Source organism: Prosopis cineraria, unplaced genomic scaffold (assembly GCF_029017545.1).
Source record: "Prosopis cineraria cultivar Desert tree isolate PC_DT_omini unplaced genomic scaffold, ASM2901754v1 PC1545, whole genome shotgun sequence".
Lineage (NCBI taxonomy): Eukaryota > Viridiplantae > Streptophyta > Magnoliopsida > Fabales > Fabaceae > Prosopis > Prosopis cineraria.
Genome location: NW_026556870.1, coordinates 4,986 through 17,895, shown reverse-complemented (window position 1 = coordinate 17,895; position 12,910 = coordinate 4,986). Strand labels below are relative to the sequence as shown.

Sequence of the window (12,910 nt, the reverse complement as noted above, 5' to 3'; positions counted from 1 at the left end):
TCAAAGCATGGGCATGATGGCCTTTTCTACTAATGTAACTCGGAAAAAGGAGTGCTGTTTGAAGACACCGTTCTACACATTAATCTCTGGTATAAAAATTCATTAATTATTATGGATTCAGGGAAGGTTGAACAAGTTTTTGCAAGTATGGCATTTGCCACAATACTAAAAGCAGGATTGTTTAGGAGCCAATCTTTTGTTTCAGAAAATCCAAGGATTTCATTCCCTAGGAGAAATATTATTTATGCAATATTCTGTAGATGGAGAAATATACCAATTCCATTTTCTTTTTAAATACATTTCTCATTTTCTCTCTACAAAACACTTTTTTCATGTACCAAACATATATTAAAGCTTACACAGTTCATTACCATTGTTTCACCACTTCCAAAACAACTTTCTACATTTTTTCATCAAGGGATTAGTGGTATTCCTAAACCAGAATCAGCATAGCTCCCTCAGTACAATAGCAAGCATATGTAAAGCTTCCACCAATGGAATTGATGGAATCATAAACATATAGTAGACTTAGTTTGGATGGAAGGAAAAGTAGAGAGAAAAAATAAGGAGAGAAAACTAAGAATATTTACTATTTTTGGAAATTTTCCCTCATAGTTTTCTTTCCTCCCTATTTTTTCTCCTCATCCAAACAAAGGTTATGGTTCAAGAAGCTTGCACATTTTCATTGTTTTTCTGGGTCTACTTAAAGGTACCTCCTCTTCATCATCACATTGGAATGCCTTAGACTCGACCCTTGTAATTTCATGTCTGCTAGAAGAAACAACATTCTTATCAGGTTCTTGGGTAGGCACTGTGTTTTCTTCCATTGATTCAGCATATATCAGATACATTGCTGTCTTCTTTACAGTGAATCTGTACCCAAAAACTACAATAACCTCAACTTTGTCACCAGGTTCTAACTTTGATGTTATGTCCTGCCATTCTTCATCCCCAAAGGATGTTAGTGTTTCTCGCTTGTAAAGCTGGATGGTGCTCTTGCTGAAATTTATTAACAGAACACCAACTGGATATCCAAATGCTACTTTGTTCAGGAAAGACGAATATATAATGCACAAAGTCATTCCTCTCAAGCTATAGCCTGTAAGATTTGGAACTTCAAAAAATACTGAAGGTCCTTCATCCTTGTAAGATAACCAATAAGGATATTTGTCACCAGGGAGCAAACAATCACCAAACCTGTTAGTAGTTAATACCTGCACCATGCTGTAAATGTGAGTGCTTATTTAACTTTTGATGACTAAATTAATCATGTATTCTTAAGAGACAGACAGGTGCTGCAAAAATTATATACAGTCTATTTGACTGAGCAAATCTAATGGCAAGCTTATATCTCCGGCAGTTGAAGAAGTAATTCCCTTTTTTTATTTGATATTGTTAATAACTGTACTGAATAAAAATTGAGAAATCAATAGTAATTTATTTTAGATAACAAAGTAGTTAATGTTTTAAATGCTTAATCTAATCTTAAATTAATAACACCAAATAAAAAAGCATACAAACAAAACAAAGAAAACAAACCCAACATCACATATATCTCAAATATACCAGAAGGAGTTACATTCCTTTACTAAATTTGGTTCTTCGAAGATTAAAAAATGGTAGCATTGAATGTCAATATTACAACAACACGTTGTCCCTTTAGATTATGGGTATTTCTACCATAGGCTTTAACTCCTGTACTTGCTCTTTTAATTATGGGGAGACCAAGATCTTATTCCATAGAATCCAATAGGAGGGAGACTGTTCCACGAGAAAAAATGCTAATGAAGTGTGGAAGGATGATATAACAAATACAGGTAGAATCCTATATATACTTGCCTAGGTACTTTTATTACTTATTATATGAATGCATTGTGGATATATCTATTTATGAACTTTGAAGATGATTGCCACAAACACAATGATCTAGTACCTTTAGCTTTTATATGCGCACCGCATTTCATACAGACAAATATCTACACAGCCTCACGTCCCAGTAAACCGTTGTCCTCTATTTCAGGAGTACTGAAAAGTGAAAAGCCATAAATCCTAAAATAAGGGCAACACAACTCTTGAGGACCTTTTGGCAACTTTTAGGGAATAAAATCTATTCTTCAACAAAAAGAACTGCACAACTGTTAAAAATTCCTAAGAATGCATGATCTAACAACTAAAATAAGCACAAATTTCATTTTATATCCCAGATGGAAGAAACAGACATTATGTTATGCACTTTAAGATGGGTACAATTCTAACCCTGTATAACTGCATATAAAGGTAGACTGACAAATAGATGGAATGAAGAGAGAAAGATGATGGTCAGTGATTATTAACCTGCGAAATTGCCTCACTAAGAGTTATTGTGACTTGGCTGCTCTGTCCCATTTGAATCAAAATGGATCTCAAGGAATTTTCCGAACTTGAAATGTGAAACTGATTGCCACAAGGAGTTGAAGTAGATGTTTCCATGCATGAAACTTGTGATGCATTTGGGGTTTCCAATTCAACACCATTTGTGGCGTATATTGAATCTAAAACTCTTTCTATATCTTGAGTAAGCTGTAGCTCTGAGAAGGATTCAATCTGAAGGCTTCGAGTCTTTGAAAGGCCAGTAAGCATTGATGGTAGATCATGAAAACTATTAGCTTGTGCTTCTGAAGAAACAAGAGATGACATGCTCTTAGACGCTTGAACAAAGGACAAGGGATTATTTGTTGGTGACATCCATGACCAAATGAGAGAAGGAAACACATCACCTGTTAAACCTTCAAAGCCACAAACAGATATATACCCAATGTTTTTCAATCTTACAATTGAATAGGGAACTTGTCTTATTGCTGTGTTATTTGCAATCAGAGTAGTCAAAGATTGCACCTGCCCTATGTCTTCCTCCAACTTATCAATCTTTAAACAATCAGACAGGAGGAGAACCTTCAAAGATTTTGACTTATAGATAGTTGTTGGGAGATTAGTAAGGCTTGTGCAGCCCTTCAAGTTTACCAAAGTAAGATTTTTTAGATCTCCAATGGAGTGGTGCACCATAGACAAACTTGAACAATATTTGAGTATTAGAACTTCAAGATGAGGCAGATTTGAGAAATCAGGAGATTGGATCAAGTAAAAGGAATGACTCAGATTGAGGATCTTCAACTTGCTGAGCAACTGCATAAAAAAGTGATGCAGACCTTAAGCTTCAATTATCATTTTGTTAAAAACGGAAAATCAAACAAATTACATCCCCAAAGGACCAAACTTCCTCACAAGGAAAAAAGTTATGCTGTAAATCTATCATGTGATAGTCTGGTGGCACATTCTCTCATGTAAAATTATCCTAATTACTTCGATTTAAAAACCACTCAAAACACCCCCATGGACCTAAATTCATAAGTCATGAACTACTCAAAAGCTTAAACACCATAGAACAATCCAAATTAGAACATAAATTCAAAATAATTCAGAAATACTGAACCCTAAGTCATGGCAGTCAAACTTTTTAATATCTCACACGAAACTAAATGTGTAATCAGGATAAACTTTAGAGATGAAGGGTTCTTCCAACACACGCCTATCACATGCGAAAAACTTTAAAATTCAAGAACAAGTAACAAATACAATTGTGAAAGAATTGGACTGTGTTTCATGTTCTTTTGAATTTCTCGTACTAAATTTTCAATTAGGGTATACTTAATTGTATATTCCACGTTAGAGAATAACGAAGATGAAACAAATGGAAATAGTCATTACAAAAATATGAGCTCAAAGGGGCTCAAGTATTGTCAAATCTATACCTGGGGTTCCTTCCAAATTTGATAGAGATTGCTGTATTTTAAGTCAATAGCAACTAAACTTCCTTGATGAAAAGTGCCAGGAATATATCTCAATGGAAACCTACGCCAACTGAGCCATTTGAGGTCTTTCGAAAGACATTCAAAATCTCCCTCCAGTTGAACATGATCAAGTTGAATCAATCTCAGCTTCTTCATCTCCTTAAATGCTTCGGTGCTTAAACAAACTCTATTATTTCTGGGCAACTTCAAAGCCAATCCCTCAATGGATATAGTCCCCTACGCATATTATAGAGAAACAAAAAGTAACAAGTATACCTTTGTTATTCTTTTCCTAGAAAACACTAGATAAACATTGAACTTCAGAATACAGAAGCATGTGACGACTAACCAATACAATAAGGATTACAAAATCTACATTGTTTTAGTTGCATATAAAAGGTAGAAAGCAGATACTGAATTGCAAAGAAATTCAAGTTCATAATTTTGTTATGAGAAAATAATTAGATGGTGGAATAAATGCATGGATATTCATTTTGCTTCAATTTAGCATCAAAACTTGATGAAACAAAATGCTTGCAAAGAAGAAGCTTACAGTATGTTTCTTGAGCACACTATGGGCATCTTCATAGAACCATAATCTACTACGCTTCTCAGGCTCTTTTGGTGATTTTTTACGAATGATTTCTCTTCCCATGTCTCGTAGCAAATCATGCATTCCAAGCCTATTTTTCATATCAACAGTTACTAGGCTTCGCTCTGTGAGGACACTTATTCCAATTTCAGCAAAAAGTCCACAGTCATTTAATATTTTTATAACATAGTTTCTATCCATACCAATAAAGAAACATGATATATCAAGGAATATTTCTCTCTCCGTATCATCATTTAAACCATCAAAACTTATCTTTAGTTTCTTATGTATTTGATCATTGGGAATTCTTTTTAGTTTCTCCAATACACTTTCCCACTCTTGAATTCTCCTATCAAACAAATATGAACCAAGTACTTCAAGAGCTAGTGGTAATCCTCTACAGTAAGCAACTACAAGTCTTGTGAGTTCAATGAACTCTTTGATAGGATCTGCTTGCTTAAATGCATGCCAACAAAAAAGCTCAAGAGACTCACTTGTGTTCATGTCTTTCATTCTATATATGCTATCCACTTTAAGGACATTGAGTAGATGCTCATCTCTAGTTGTAATGATTAATCTACTTCCTGGACCAAACCATTCATGGCTTCCACACAATGCATTAAGCTGGTCCAAATTATTCACATCATCAAGTACAACAAGTGTCTTCTTATGGCAAAGTTTTTCTTTCAACAGCAATTTGCCCCGTGCAGAGCTATGAAATTTCATCTTTTCTGTCTTAAGAATATCTGAAAGAAGTTGTTGTTGCAAATATATTTGACCATTGTCTTGCTCCCAAACTTCTCTGATATTTTCAAGGAAACTGCTCCCCTCAAAATGATGACACATTTCATTGTAAACAGCCTTGGCTATAGTGCTTTTGCCCATCCCTCCCATCCCCCAAATTCCAACAATTAGAACTTTAGTTGAGGGACCAGTTAACAGTTCAATCATGTCATGCACACGAGAATCTACTCCCACTGGATGGTCAGCAACAAACAAGTAGGTGCTATCTAGTATTCTCAAAATAGAGTCAGTAATATTCTTGATCACCAAGCGTTCACTCCTGACAATAAGATTGAAGAATCAGATAAGAGGAGCAGTTGTTGCATAAGCTCTATGAGAAATAACCCAATAAGGCAATGAACGAAGAACAATTTGTAGTGAAGCAGTTTTAGCAATGATTAGAATGTCAACTTTCATGACCAATATTGTAAATGCATAAGGAGCAATATGAATTATATTCACTTAAATAATTCAATTTTTTGTGTCAACTATCTAATATATAATACGACTGACTATCCTAAATAAAACCATTGTCAAATGCAAATGGATGAAAATCCTCTCAACATGATTTCCATCCGTAAAGTTCAAACCCAAAACCTTGCACAAGGAGTATCGAATTTCTTCTACTCAACCCAACCATTAATACTAAAGATTAGGAAATATTTTCTTAGGAGAATAACATTTAAAAATATTTGTTTGTAATCATTTTCTCTTTCGCAGAAACTCTAAAAGATAAAATTAATATTATATGGAAAACATTAACATAGAAATACAAGAGTCCTTCATATGACCTAACTGATGTTTGTACTTGTGAAAGTTTTGTGCATGAAACCTATGTAATTATCAACTTGTAACCACTTTAAACAAATAATTAAACCACGCTTACCATTTTTTTCTTTTTACCATGTCAAAGACATGAACTTTTATACCTATCATAGAGTGCGTAAACCCTGAGTACTAATCCCAAGTAAAGTTTTCTCTGTCAATATCTCATTGTCTCAGATTTATTTTCTTTAGTCAAACTTTTTCCTCCATTTTTTTATTTATCATTGCTTGTGTTTGAAAATGGTAATCAAAATAAATAAAATTAAGGTCAAGTCATTAAGTTTAACACATTCAGCTTAAAGTAACCCTTTCTAAGACCAATAGACTCTAAAAGATTTAAAAAAAAAAAAGAAAAGAAGAACTTTAGAACAAGAATTATTATTGGCATCAAACATTCCTTCCAATACAACCCATATGAATGAGAATGCTTTTCACATATTTTTTTTTTAAGTCTTATTAAAATTTTCCCTTCCAAAATAAATAAAAATTTTGATGGCAGCTCTGTCTAAATTATTTTTCTTATGTCTTGAAAATAATTATTTTTCCCAGAAATTTCAGTTATAGTCACATTTTAGGTGGGACACATCCCACCCTCTTCCCAAATTGGATTCTCCTGCTCCTTTACTTCTTGAAGCATATTCACAGAGTTTTTTTTTTTCATTTTTTATTTTGATATTTTGTTATCTTGAAAAATTAAAAAAAAAAGTAATAATAAAATTCAAAACCTGCTGCCAAAAATCCCCATGTACTCCAGTTAAGCAACAGGTTTCAATAAGAGAAGCAAATAATTCAATGAAATTCTCTTCAAAACTTTGGATGAAACCCATAGTTATGGCACCGTTTTGGACTTCTTATTAGCTGGATATAGATTATTTAGTCGATTGATCGAAGCCACTTCCAAGTAGAAAAAAATCCTAACACCATTTCCATTCCATAAGGCCATTAATAACAACTAATATAAAGAAAAAATACAATCATTGGTCCCTAGTCAGGTTTTACTTTTAATCCTATACTTTTTTCGTTAGTTTTCAGTCCTATAGTTTCAACAAGACTGGTTAACATTTATTGCAGTCCCTATTCCTACTTAAAAGTGAAAACACTCAAAAAAAAAAAAAAATTACAAAGATTAAAAATAAAACCCAATAAAACTATAAGACCAATGATTGTGTTTTCTCAAATCTATCTCTAATGTTATCCAAACTCCAACACACGAGATTAAGGTTACCTGAAATTCTTCAAATCAAATCCGGCAAGATTGGCAGCTGCAGTGAGAGCATGCCTCCAACGCCACATCTTCTCATTACTGGTGTACAGTAAACATCGATTGAATGCTTCCCCAAAACGACCTCTCTGTTTGCGTACATCTGACGGATCAACATCATAGAACACAGGCAGAACCACCTGACCGATAGTTCTGTGACATTCCATGATTTTTTCCAGTTCTCCTAAGCACCATTCGGAGCCGCCATAGTTGATTGAGAAAACAACGATTGAAATTGTTGAGCTGGAGATGCTTTCATGCAGTTCGTCAGCAATCACATCGCCCCTTTCTAATGACTCGTGATCTTCATCCTGAAAAGCGTGAATTCCAGCATGACTGAGAGATGAATGAAGATGAGAAATGAAACCCTTCCGAGTGTCTTCTCCTCTGAAACTCAGGAACACATCGTTTGTCCAATTAACTTCGTATTTAGACTTGGATTTGGATTTGGAGGATGAGCGCCGGGAAGAAGACATTGAACGTGAGAAAGCAAAAGGTGAATCCTGAAGTTGCGAAAATCGGTTGTAAAGGGAAAGGAGGAAAAGGGGAAGAAGAACGTTTAATACAATAAGGTCAGTAAAGCTTTTGGTTAGGCGTGCATTAGCAGAATTCAATATCACTATATTATTCTCGACTACGAATCTACGATCTCCCCTCACTTCGTGATATAGATTAATACAATAGGTCAGCACTCAGTACAGCTTTGGTTGGGTAACGGTAACTCTGAATCGTTTAAATTAAAATTTTAGTGAGATAGGATAATATAAAAAAATAATAATAAAATTTCTTTAAAATATATAAATAATAATTTAATGTTTTAAAATGATATAATTTTTTTGAAGTTTTTAAGAGCTCTTTTATTATTAATAAATTTATATAAATTATTAAATTATTTTTATTAAAAATAAATGATTCACAACTTTTTTAATATTCGCAATAATATAACACTAAATCACAACTTCTCATATTAAATTCATTATTTATTTTTGTAAATATAAGAAAAAAAATTATAAATTATTTATTTTCAACAAGAACAATTTAATAATTTATATATATTCATTAATAATAAAAAAAATTTTAAAGATTTTAAAAAATTTGACATTTTGAGATATCAATTATCATTTATCTATTTCAAAAAAAATTATTATCATTTTTCTATTAATATATAACTTTAAAAACTATCAATTTTAAATTATTAAATATTAGTTAACAATCCAAACATACAGCCCCAATTATAATGGAATGAAGTCAACTTTTAATATTTGTTACCTTTAACCCTTGGTTCATGAGTAGGAGAGAGAAGGGCTTTCCTTCTTTGTTTGGATAGTAAAAAATAAAAAAAATAAAAAAAAAATTTCCTTAATATTTCCCCTCCCCTCCAAAATGAAAGTTGAGGATGGAAATGGTATAATATGACTCGTTGGGACTAATTTATTCTTGTTGGTGGTGCTCTCCCAATTCAGGCCATCGTCCCTTTGCCCCAGATTGCAACGCTGTCCATCCCCCCCAACTCGTGCCACCGTCCATCTTCCCTAGCTCGCGCTACCGTTGCTGCCCCCTTCATTCAGATTGCCATCCGCATTAAAGTTCTTCACGGCTGCTCGTATTGCCATCTCCCTCCCCCAACTCGCGCCGCCGTCGCTGCACCCTCCGTTCAAATCATCGTTCGCTGTTTGCTTCTCCCTCCATTTAGATCGTCGTTCGTTGTTGCTTCTCCCTCCGTTCAGATCGTTGTCCACTGTTGCTTCTTCCTTTGTTTAGAACGTGGTCTCCTCCTTCCGTTCAAATCGTGGTCCTTTGCGATGCCGGTGCCGTTTGTATATTAATGACTAATATTTTATTGTATTTTATATTAACTAATATTTTATATTGAAAAAAATAATCTTTTAATTCTTCAACTTTTAACTTACTTATAACTCAATCTCTCAACTATGACTCGCTGTGACTCAATCCGTCAACTATAACTCGCTGTGATTGAGCCTCTCAACTTTTAATTCGTCTATAACTCGATCCTTATTTTTTATTTTAAAAAAAATTTCTTATCAAATAAGATGAATAAAAAAATGCTCATATATTATTTTAAAATACCTTCTCTTACTCATTGATATAAGATATAAGCTAATATAAAAAAATAATAATAAAATTTAAGAGACTAATTTGTAAGTGATACAAAAGTTGAGGGACTAAATCATAAACGAGTCATAGTTGAAAGATTGAGTGACAGTAAGTAATAGTTGAAGAACTAAGTTAGAAATAACTTAAAAGTTAAAGGATTAAAAGATTAATTTTTCTTTTTATATTTTTAATATAAATATTTAATCTTTATTTTTTAAAAAAATGGTGAGATGTATATTTTTGTCTTTATTTTTTAAAAATTTACAAATATATTTTATTTAAAATTAAAAAAGTAAAGAAAAATAATTTTAATAAGATAAGGGTATAATTATTCATATATAATTATTTTTCCTCCTCTTCCTTCCTGAATCAAACAAAATACCTCCCTTTTATTAAAACCATCTCCCCCCTCCTCCTTTCTCCTTGAACCAAATAGAATGTTAGAGTTTTAATCTTTAAAAAATACTGTAATTCATTATTTAGTTGAAGGGGAGGGGAGGAGAGGGAAAATTTTAAAATTTTCCCCTCCACTTCACCTTACAAAAACAAGGAGAGGGGGCACCCTTCCTCTCCCTTTGTCACTCCCCTCCCCTTGTCCCATCCAAACAAGGAAAGGGGAGCCCCTTCCCTTATTTGGTTAGATGGGGGAGGAGGGTAAATTTTTTTCTCCAAAACCTCCTCCCCCCCCCCCCCCAAATTAGGGAGAGCTCTCCTCTCCTCTCCTCTCCTCTCCCTCCTCTCTCCTTCCCTTTCCTCACTTCCCCCTTCCATTTTCCCTTCTCCTTGAATCAAACAAAGCTTAAAGAGAAGATTGCACTTACCCTAAGACCCTTAGATGAAAAATAATTACTTTTACCCCCGTTTCGATGAGAAGAAAAGTTAAAAAAAGGAAATAAAAAGAAAAGAAAACTAAAAAAAATATTACTACTCTTTATATTTGAATGGAAGAAGAAGATAGAAAAGAAAAAAAATGAGTAAATATCATAATGACTATAATACTCTTATATCAAAATATATATGTTTAATATAATTATATGTATAAAAATATATTGAAAGTGAACATTATATAAAAATTAACATCATCAAAATAATTTAAAATAAAATTAGTTTTTAGAAATTACTTTCATGTTATTTTATTTTAAAACCAAATAATTTAGCAAAAACATGTTATTTGTTATTTACAAAATAAAAAAGCTGATAATTTTTTAAAATTAAATATAATAAAAAATAAAAAATTCTAATTTAGCTCTTGGTTTGTTGGAGAGAGAATTTTGTTTTTACATATAGTCATGAGTTCCACAGCGAGTATATGAAACTAGAACATAAAAAATAAATTATATATACATAATGTCATAAAAATATGAAAGGCACATATTTATAAAATTATGCATTTTGTAGAGAAGATGAAAACATGGACAGCGCTGAGACAAAGTAATGTGAGATCATTAATTTTTAAGTCAAACACTTTTATAATCATAAAAATTATGTGAATTAGCATTAAATTATTTTTATAATAATTACTGTCACTTATTATGGTGTATCAAATATAATGCAAATCAGGGTGTTGAGATCTTGAGGCAAAAAATGGAAGGTAGAAGATGACGAAGCAAAAGACTCATGTGTAAAGAAGCAAAAAGATAGATGTGGAATAAATATTTTTCTTCCAAAATCTCTCTATTTGTGAAGAGAAAACTTGGAGAGAAAATATGATAGATTTCATACTCCATTTTCTCTTCTACTTTTCCTTCCTTTCACTTTTTCTCATCCAAAGAGGGGAAAAGTTATTTTCTCTCTTATTTTCTCCTCATGTTTTCTTTACTCACATATTTTCTCTCCATCCAAATAAAGTGTTAAGGTCTAATACACTATGATAAAATTTTGCAAGCCCAAGCAATGTTTTCAAAGCTAAGTCAGATATTGAACTGAAAGGCTTAATAGTTCACAGTTTACATAATCCAACCAGGTTGAACTAATAGTCAAACTAGTGACATAATAATTAAATCAAAAAATTATATATGTATATACTAATCTAAATATAAGAAATAAATATAAAATTACTACTTAACTTAAAAATAAAACCAAATATTATAAGTTTCTTATGACTTAATAATCAATATGATACAACACATCAAATGATTAAAAAATGAGTCATTTTTCTTTAAAAAAAAAAGAAAAGATGAAGGGGTTATTTTTTAAACCATCCAATTTTTAAAAACTAGATCTAGTTTCCAATCTAAAAAGCCGGTCCAAAGCAGTTTAATCTAACCCAACTCTCTAAACAATTTTTTTTCAGGTTGACTGAGTCGTTAGCTTGACAATCTGACTGGCCTAATTCAGTTTTTAAATCATTTGACCTGAGGGCCTCATCTATAGTTAGTTTCCAAGTTCAAAAGACTCAATTACCCCTAATATGAAAAATGAAACCCATCATGCATGAAAATCATGCTTCACGAGCCAGCATTCAACCTCATGGGATCTCTTTCTTATACCTGATTAAAGTTTTCTCCACCATGAAAGATGCAAGCTATCAACCACGCGCTAATACAACTCCACCAACCAACATCAAAATATAGAGTTGGAAATCCGAGCTGACCGAACTTATTCAGATCGAACTTAAAAGTATCCTACTTTATATAAAAAACTTATATAACTAAATTCAGTCCTAATACCTTTAAGTTTTGGACTTATTCGAGTCAGCCCAAATATACAAAACTTTTTAAAAATATTTATTTTTTTGAATCAATTTTAATTTTTAAGCAACTCTATTAAGCATAAAAAATTATTTTGACTTTAAAAGAATAAAAAAATAGTAACTTATCAACTTTGTACTTAAGTAATTTTTTATAATTTTGTTATATTATATGTAATTTCTTCATGAATATTTCCTTTCCTTGTAAATTCATGTTCTAGTTGTTTAAATATTAATATTATTATGGTCATCTATAAATATTTATATATTTTAATTGAATTATGTTATTTTAATTATGATCAAATTGACTTCAATTCAATTACAATTAGACCATTAACTTCAAATCATCACCTCAATTAATTCAAAGTTTTTAATAACTTTTGAGTAAAACGTACTTTTTTATTTTTAGGAATATTAAAAAATAGTCATAATTGTATTATATAAAATAAAATTACTTAATTATGAGTAAAATAATATTTTTTAAATTATTTTTTTAATTTTTATATTGTTTAACCTCTACATACAAAAGGTGTTTATTCTAATTTATTTTTAATTTTTAATCAAGTATGGCATGAATAATAATCAAATAATTATTCAAAGATATTTTTCTATTTTATTATGTTCATCTAGTAGGAATTCATACATGCATGAATTTTATTTTTAAAATAAATTTTAATTTAATTTTTTACTTTAAAATTAATTATCTTATTTTATAAAAATATAACATATATTTTTTTTGGATATTCAAACAATGTATAGGATTCAAAAAATTTTAAAAAAATAAGTGGCTCTTAAAATATAAAAAAATAAATATTAAA

At 31.4% G+C, this 12,910-nt stretch overlaps 1 protein-coding gene across 4 annotated transcripts; it reads right to left on the bottom strand.

Moving 5' to 3' along the window:
• Positions 1–261: 261 nt before the first annotated feature.
• Positions 262–7,952, bottom strand: LOC129300352 (disease resistance protein RUN1-like). Of its 4 annotated transcripts, none has more exons than XM_054938915.1 (7): positions 7,253–7,945; positions 4,914–5,482; positions 4,381–4,544; positions 3,789–4,064; positions 2,757–3,162; positions 2,335–2,654; positions 264–1,214 (listed from the first exon to the last, which is right to left on the bottom strand). In XM_054938915.1, the coding sequence occupies exons 1-7, from the start codon at positions 7,762–7,764 to the stop codon at positions 657–659; spliced, it is 2,805 nt and encodes a 934-aa protein (XP_054794890.1). In that variant the 5' UTR covers positions 7,765–7,945; the 3' UTR covers positions 264–656. The 4 variants fall into 4 exon arrangements, 3 of the variants coding, with proteins under 3 accessions (XP_054794888.1, XP_054794890.1, XP_054794889.1); XR_008590758.1 differs by adding an exon at positions 1,934–2,025 and having other exon boundaries at positions 1,087–1,214; positions 2,335–3,162; positions 7,253–7,952; XM_054938914.1 differs by having other exon boundaries at positions 2,335–3,162.
• Positions 7,953–12,910: the final 4,958 nt, after the last annotated feature.

What these genes read in the sequence shown, in the direction of transcription:
- LOC129300352 (XM_054938913.1), bottom strand. Translation starts at nt 7,764, where the DNA reads ATGTCTTCTTCCCGGCGCTCATCCTCCAAATCCAAATCCAAGTCTAAA. An exon ending in GTGTGCTCAAGAAACATACT is followed by an intron (nt 4,065 to 4,380) that starts GTAAGCTTCTTC and finishes TAATATGCGTAG; the next exon opens with GGGACTATATCCATTGAGGG. An exon ending in TTAGTGAGGCAATTTCGCAG is followed by an intron (nt 1,215 to 2,334) that starts GTTAATAATCAC and finishes AGCATGGTGCAG; the next exon opens with GTATTAACTACTAACAGGTT.